The following is an 8,012-nucleotide window of genomic DNA, read 5'->3' as shown; positions in this document are numbered from 1 at the left end:
CAGAAAGAAGTAAACTTGTTAACTTGGCAGATATATTTATTTTAATAAGCAGCATTTAAAGGGTTTGGGAAAGCAAGAAAAAACCCCAAATCCCTAACGCCTTATCCAAGGCATTAGCAGCGGGCGAGGGCGAAAAAATAATGAACGACTCGACACTACTTAAAAAGAACAACGCCTGCCTGTACCAAGCGGTGCCTGTACCAAGCAGGAGCGGAGAGACCGAGAGTTACAAGGACTGCAGCTCCCAGCGTGCACTGCGTGGGAGGGCGGCGGGCTGCGACTGGGCGCGGAGGAAAACTACACTTCCCAGCGACGACCGAGGAATCGCCCACCAATCCTCGCTCGCGAGCGTGGTGGGGCGTCCTTTGCGGGAGTCGACTCGAGGCCGCGCTGGCGGCGGTGTTGTCCGCGGTCGACGGAGACGGGGCCAAAGAAGGGGAAGCTGTGGGGGCGGCCCTCCCCCGGTGGCGACCGTCTCTCTGGGGCCCGCCTTCCCCTCGCCCGCCCCGCAGTATGGCTGCCATGGGAGGTGGGCGCAGCTGGGCCGGGGCCTAGAGGCGGTTGGAGGGGGCGGCCGGCCGGCGAGGGGCTTCGCGGGCCTGGCTGGGCGGGGTCGGGGGCGAGGCGTGAGGGGGAGAGACGGTCTCGTGGGGTGGGTGGGATCGGGTCGTCCCCTGAAGGCGGTGGGTTTCGCGCCGTTCATTTCCATCCTTGAAAGATTGTTTTAAAACTATGGTTTTTTTTAAATCTTGTTTCCCACCTTATGTGCGGAAGGGCTGCGCTGGTCGTTTTTATCACTCATGTCATGCTTCCCTGTGGTGTGCTTTAGCTATCTGTGTATAAGTAGAGCTGTGGCTCAAACAAACGAATCTTACAGGTTAATCCTATGTATGTTTTACTCGGAAATAAGGCGGCAACCCTAAACACACTGGCAAGGGGGGGTAAGTCCCATTGATAACAGTATTGTGTTGATTGGCTTGGAGATGTGTTACTCCGTGGGGGAAGAAGCAGGTAGGACCTGGACGAGGGGTGTGTGTGGATGTGCTATTTATTGAGCATTGGACACTTTATCAAGGGAGTGGGTGGATTCCCCATCTAATGCGAAATCTTTAAATCCTGGCAAATTTTGTGTGTTAGTTAGTGAGGCAAGGCCAAGGAGTGCCCCTGTGCAAAGGAGGCCATGTCCAGTTATTGTTGAGAGTCCAACAAATAACCATGATCAACCCCAGCCAGACTCCACCTGCACTTGCAGAGGAGGGATGGGGATTGGCATTGGCCTCCAGTGACGTTCCTAGGTGCTTGGAGCACATCCAGAGCTCAGTATGAAGGTGGTGAGAAAAGAGCCCTTCCTCCATTGAAGGATGTTTGGGTCCTGGGGGCTACGAATTTTGGCTGTCTTTCCAAGACTAGACAAAATTTGTGGACTGTGGTTATTGTAGTAACATCCTCTGGCATTTACGGCATAAACACATGCATGTTTACTACGTAGTAAGTCCCACTGTGTTTCATGGGATTTAGTTTCATGTAAGTGTGTTTTGGATTGCATTGGTAAAGACTGAAACTTTCAGTGGGTTGTGACTTGAGCAGGTGCTTAAAGCTTGGGGAGGATCAGTAATTTGTTATGCTATGTGCAGGTGAAATATTTTCTAAGAATCCTCAAACCTCATAGTGGGAGCAGGTGTCTTTTCATTAAGATCCAAGCTGTGCTATGTACATTGTCACTAGTGTATAATTGTTTCGTCTAGCTTGGTCTGTAGCGGAACCTGATTTGCAATATTTTCAAATGCCTCATCTTTCCTCTCGTGGAAACCGTGCCTTGCTTTGTTGCTTTAACAAGACAGGTTTTGTGTTTGAAATGTTGCTCAATTTTCACTTCACTGGGCACTCCTTGCAAGCTTTTAAGGCTTGGGTTTCCTTTCTTGTTATATATTAATAATTGCGGCATAATTTTTAAAGGTAATTGGACTGAATGTACTGATGTTAGGGATTTTTAGATCCTATCACCAATAATAATGTAATATATGCTTGCATAATGTGGCTTTTTGGCCTTCATCATTTTTCTTGGTTACAGATGTTAGCACACTACTATGTGCAATAGCCTTGAAGGTAAGTACAAAATATTTAGCAGCCCATATGAAGGTTTGTCAAACTTGTTTGCTGGCTTGTGCCCTAGTGGAGGTTTAGTGGTGACAAATCACTAGCAAGCTACTTTCCCCATGCAGAATTCTTCCTCACAGTAGGGAAGTGGCATGTGAGTGAAGTTCAAATTATGAACCTGAAACTGGTTGCTCCTTTAGGGGATGGGAAACTTGGATCCAAGGATTTGAGAATTCTGCCAGTGCAGAAGGAGAGAGCTTTGATAGTGTATAAAATGAAAGAATATAGGCTTTAAAAAAATCTTATGTCCTGCATCCAACTTTCTAATCAGATTGCTCCATTCATCTCCAATAAGGGGGTGGTGAGGGCTGTCAAATATAAAGCCCTGGGGGTCTTACGAAGTCCTCTGTGGGTTCAGAAATGAAGTTTGCAGCACTACTGTTGCACTTCATACAAATGACTGTCTTCAAGATTAAGAAGTGATGCCCTTAGTAAGGCATGCCCTCCTGCATGTCTCAGTATCAACCTCTTCTCCTTGCCCTGTGCCCCATCCCAGTATTTTAAAATTAGCAGTGCAGTGTGAAGGGACATGGAAAATGTGTACCTTTCAATTTTTCCGTGTTTACAGGTAGAGTAAAGGGGTGGTGGTCTTTGGCCAGTGGTAAACGAGACTTGGACATGAATTTTTAGTTTGGTAGGAAGGGGGAATTTGCAGTTCTTCTAAGCATAAGAGGTGCCCAGCTGGATCAGACTAACTATCAATCTAGCCAACAAGCAGGGCATGAAAGAAACAGTTTGTAAGAAGACTTTGGAGGTCAAGCAGTGGCTAAACACTGTTACTAATCCTACTATTGCCCCTATCAAAACAGTGCTTTCTTGTGAGGGGTGGGAGAGATGGGTCCTAGGTATCGAAGTGCAGAGTTTGCTACTTCTATCTACTGGATTTTTGTTAGTCTTCAAGCTTTCAGGTTCTTCATTTAAGAAAGAATAATAGAGCTCAAAGTCAACTTTAAACCTCTTTACAAAAAATGAAAATGCATAAGCAAGTTTGGCATTGTCAATAGTAGAAGGAATGGGATGCTATTAACCACTGATCTTCAGTTGGTGGGTTGGATTCCTGAAGCAATCTCAGTGAAGCTAAGAAATCCAATAAATCTATGGTAGTCCATCATGTTCTAGTTTCCAGGTACTTTTCATACAAGTTTAATTTTAGGTCAAGGCATGAGAGATTAGGGATGGATGTGGTTTCACCTGAGTTTTTGTTTGTGATGCTTGTTTGAATGCCTTGAGTAAAATAATGGAGAATAATTATGTGAGTGATTAATTTTATTATTAGGGTAGCTTATAGCAGTTGTCTTTAACCTTTTCAGACCCAGGACCTACCTTTAGCCCAAACATGCATTTGGAAGCTATCTTGCTATTTTTTTATCCATATATTTGCATGGTGGTCATGCAAATGATTGCGAGCCATCTTTGTGCAGGCTGTGACCTGGTATTCACTGAATATATGTGAATTTATACTGCAAAGTAGCTTTCAGTATAAATCTATATGCTAACAAAATCTATAAAAATACACACGAAATCATTGGATGTATAATTACCATGAAGCTATTTTTATTCACATTTGGTGGGGCTGTGTGAAAATTAAGAGTTGGGGAAATGCTTTATGAAATGAACGTGCTCCCTCAATACCATCCATGTTTCGTTAGACTTCTTAAATGCCAGTGTGGGGGAGATTCCAAATTCATTCAAAACAAATCTTCTAAAAGCATTTAAAATATCTATGAGAAACAAGTAGCATAACTCTAGAGTACTACATTTGGCACAATACGTGACCCTTCTGTCCATGGTTTATTTAGCGTTACATGCGAACCAGAAACTCTGGCAACCCAACAACAAACCCTGGGTTATTTCTCTGGCTTGTCCGGGAGAAAGACCAGAGTTTCTGGTTCATGCATAATGCTAACCAAACCACAGTCTGTGGGTTGTTTAGCTGCTCCTGCTTGCAATGGGGCCAATTGGGTTTGTTGGGATGTGTGAAATAGGTCAATAAACACATGAGAATGAAAGTAAACAAAACATGGGAAAGGATACGGTATTAACAGGCATCAAAACAAAGATGAATGAATGCAAATGTTCTTGTTCATAATACTGTATTTTATGTGGGGAGGCATTGTTCTTAGAACTACAAAAATAGGCTTTTCAATGTATAATCTCAAAAAGATTTCCTAGTGTTGTACTGGCTCTCTTCTTACAATATTCACAAGACCAAGAGATGTAAAGACTTCTGCCACAAGGTGATGGGTGGAAAAGGCAATTGTGTGAATCCACTCTTAGGGGCTATTATGTGTCCCTAAGGATGTAGTGATGTCCACCAATTTGAATGGCTTTAAAAGGGGGATTGGACAAATTCATGGGGTAGAAGGCTATCAGTGGCTACTAGTCCTGATGATGATCAATATTGTATCAGAGGCAGTATGCCTATGTACACCAGTTACTGGGGATCATGAGCATGATAATGCTGTTTCACTCATGTCCTGCTTGTGGGTTTCCTGTGGCCAATTGGTTGGCCACTGTGTGAACAAAATGCTGGACTAGATAGACCCTTGGTCTGATCCAGCATGACTCGTCTTATGTTCTGTGGCAAGCGTTTGGAAGGAAACTTAATATCTTGTCTTAGGAACCAGCTCCAGTGTTCGCAACCTGTGAAATACGGCTTGTTTTCTTGATTCATGAGGATTGACAGTCATATCTTTTGCTCTATGCTAAGTCCATTTGTTTCAATATTTAACTAGAACAGAGCAAGTTTTCACAAACATTGAATGGAACTCCTGCTTCAAGCACAGTCAGTGGTGGGATGGATCCCTTCCATGCTTGCAGCATTCTCCAGCAGCTCAAAGCAATGTATGATGAAGGACAACTGACAGATATTGTAGTAGAAGTGGATCATGGGAAAACATTTTCCTGTCATCGGAATGTTCTTGCTGCAATCAGTCCTTATTTCAGGTATGTTGCATTGTGTTACTAGTTAACAACTTTTATTGACTAATATTTTGAGAGTAACACATTTTTGTAATAGTATTGATGTTACAGTTTCCATGCATTGGCCACAGATGAGGAACTAGGCAGGATATTAAACCACTGTTAGAAGTTGGTTTGATATTATTGCTTGTTCTGAATCTGGAAACAATAGTTTCCTGGTCTGGATGAAATGGAAAACTACAGTTAACTAGAGGGTTCCTGGTTTGATTTCTTGTGCTGCAGAAGAAGGAGCAAAGGGGCCTCATATGCAGGCAGAAAGCTAATTCATACCTTGGCTTATTAAGACAAGATACGATAATCTGTCCAAGCCATTTTCTTCTTGAAGTTGTGCTGAACATGAATATGCTAGCATTCATTTCTTTTAAGAACTAGCAGGAATAATAGCTGTTACTTAGAATAGAAGCTTGCCTGTTACTGACACTTCTTCTTGCATATCATAATTTGCAGAGTGCTTTATGCTCTTTGGGTATTTGGCCTCACATTACATACCGCGTTGGGTCACTATTCCCATTTTGCAGCTAGGGAAGTGTATAATAATAAGAATTTAAATTTAAATCTGAAATGTGATTCGGAATCGGTAAACAAAAGGTGGCATTTAATGTTTGTGTGTAGGCTATTTGGTGTTGTCTGTGTAATTCACATACTGAAATGAAAAACATCAGATAACGAGTTTTTAGGAAATTATTAATATGATGAGTATGCGGTTTAGTTGTTAGCCTGCAACAGTGTATGTAGCTACTAAATCAATGTTTAGAAGAATGTGTCTAGAACTTGCTTACATTCCAGCAAAAATGTGTCCCTTTGTTAAGCTGAGGAACAGAAAGGCCGTTGAGTGTGAGCTGTTGCATAGCTGACAGTAGGAAAGCCTGAGCTGTGTTTGTGGTGCCTACTTGTTACATCCCAGAGCATGAATAAACTGTAAAGAAATATTCTGATTGGATGAATAGCAAGAGAAGTATACTATGGGCTGCTACCCACTATAAAAAATAGATTTCCCCTTTGACTGGTATGCACCCAAACGTATGGAGGAAGCCCCTGTGTAAAAAGCACATGCTTAATATCTCTGGCCAATTCTAGATCCTGGATCCATGGTTCCACTTATGTCTCCACCTTTTTATTAGGTTTTCCACAGTGATGTGTCAGTGTGGATCAATCTTAAATTGGCAAGAAAAAAGGCTGATTTAAATCAAGTTTCTCATTTATGTTGTTGTTCAGTCGTTCAGTCATCTCCGACTCTTCGTGACCCCATGGACCATAGCACGCCAGGCCTTCCTGTCCTGCGCTCTCTCCCGGAGCGTGCTCAAGTTCATATTCATTGCATCCGTGATGCTATCTAGCCATCTCATCCTCTGCCGTCCCCTTCTCCTTTTGCCTTCAGTCTTTCCCAGCATCAGGGTCTTTTCCAGAGAGTTTTCTCTTCGCATTAGGTGGCCAAAATATTGGAGCTTCAGCTTCATTATCTGTCCTTCCAATGAGCACTCAGGGTTGATTTCCTTTAGGATGGACTGATTTGACCTCCTTGCAGTCCAGGGGACTCGTAAGAGTCTTCTCCAGCACCACAGTTCGAAAGCATCAATTCTTCGGTGCTCAGCCTTCCTTATAGTCCAGCTCTCACAGCCATACATTACTACTGGGAAAACCATAGCTTTGATTAGACGGACCTTTGTCGGCAAGGTGATGTCTCTGCTTCTTACTATGCTGTCTAGGTTGGCCATAGCTTTCCTCCCAAGGAGCAAGCGTCTTTTAATTTCATGGCTACAGTCACCGTCTGCGGTGATCTTGGAGCCCAAGAAAGTAAAATCTGTCACTGCTTCCATTTCTTCCCCTTCTATATGCCAGGAAGTGATGGGGCCAGATGCCATGATCTTAGTTTTTTTAATGTTGAGTTTCAAACCAGCTTTTGCACTCTCCTCTTTCACCCTCAACAAGAGGCTCTTGAGATCCTCTTCGCTTTCTGCCATTAGGGTGGTATCGTCTGCATATCGGAGGTTGTTGATAATTCTCCCAGCAATCTTAATTCCGACCTGTGATTCATCCAATCCGGCATTTCTCATGATGTACTCTGCATATAAGTTAAATAAGCAGGGTGACAATATGCAGCCTTGTCGTACCCCTTTCCCAATTTTGAACCAATCGGTTGTTCCATGTCTGGTTCTTACTGTTGCTTCTTGACCCTTGTACAGGTTTCTCAGGAGACAGGTAAGGTGGTCTGGTACTCCCATCACTTTAAGAATTTGCCACAGTTTGTTGTGATCCACACAATCAAAGGCTTTAGCGTAGTCAATGAAGCAGAAATCGACGTTTTTCTGGAATTCTCTTGCTTTCTCCATGATGCAGCGAATGTTGGCGATTTGATCTCTAGTTCCTCTGCCTCTTTGAAACCCAGCTTGTACTTCCGGTAGTTCTCGGTTCGCATACTGCTGAAGCCTAGCTTGTAGGATTTTGAGCATCACCTTGCTGGCATGTGAAATGAGCGCAATGGTGCGGTAGTTTGAACACTCTTTGGCATTGCCCTTCTTTGGAATTGGAATGTAAACTGACCTTTTCCAGTCTTGTGGCCACTGTTGAGTGTTCCAGATTTGTTGGCATATTGAATGCAGCACTTTAACAGCATCATCTTTTAGGATTTTAAATAGCTCGGCTGGAATACTGTCATCTCCGCTAGCTTTGTTGTTACTAATGCTTCCTAAGGCCCACTTGACTTCACTCTCTAGGATGTCCGGCTCAAGTTCAGTGACCGCACTGTCATGGCTATCAGGGACATTAAGATCTTTCCTGTATAGTTCTTCTGTGTATTCTTGCCACCTCTTCTTAATCTCCTCTGCTTCTGTTAGGTCCCTGCCTTCTTTGTCCTTTATCATGCCCGTCTTTGC

General features: G+C 43.3%; 1 protein-coding gene across 1 annotated transcript in view; it reads left to right on the top strand.

The window, feature by feature from the left end:
• The first annotated feature begins 292 nt into the window (after positions 1-292).
• Positions 293-8,012, top strand: part of KBTBD8 (kelch repeat and BTB domain containing 8) — a 29,040-nt gene continuing 21,320 nt past the window's right edge. The window contains exons 1-2 of the mRNA XM_084840451.1: positions 293-529; positions 4,893-5,103. Of these exons, the coding sequence (XP_084696577.1) occupies positions 514-529; positions 4,893-5,103 (227 nt within the window). The 5' untranslated portion in view covers positions 293-513. The remainder of the gene's footprint in view (positions 530-4,892; positions 5,104-8,012) is intronic.

This window comes from Heloderma suspectum, chromosome 2 (assembly GCF_057233095.1).
Source record: "Heloderma suspectum isolate Gila_16-S chromosome 2, 16-S_ref, whole genome shotgun sequence".
NCBI classification, from domain to species: Eukaryota; Metazoa; Chordata; class Lepidosauria; order Squamata; family Helodermatidae; genus Heloderma; species Heloderma suspectum.
Note: the sequence above shows the minus strand (reverse complement) of the source record. Positions and strands in the feature narration are given on the sequence as shown.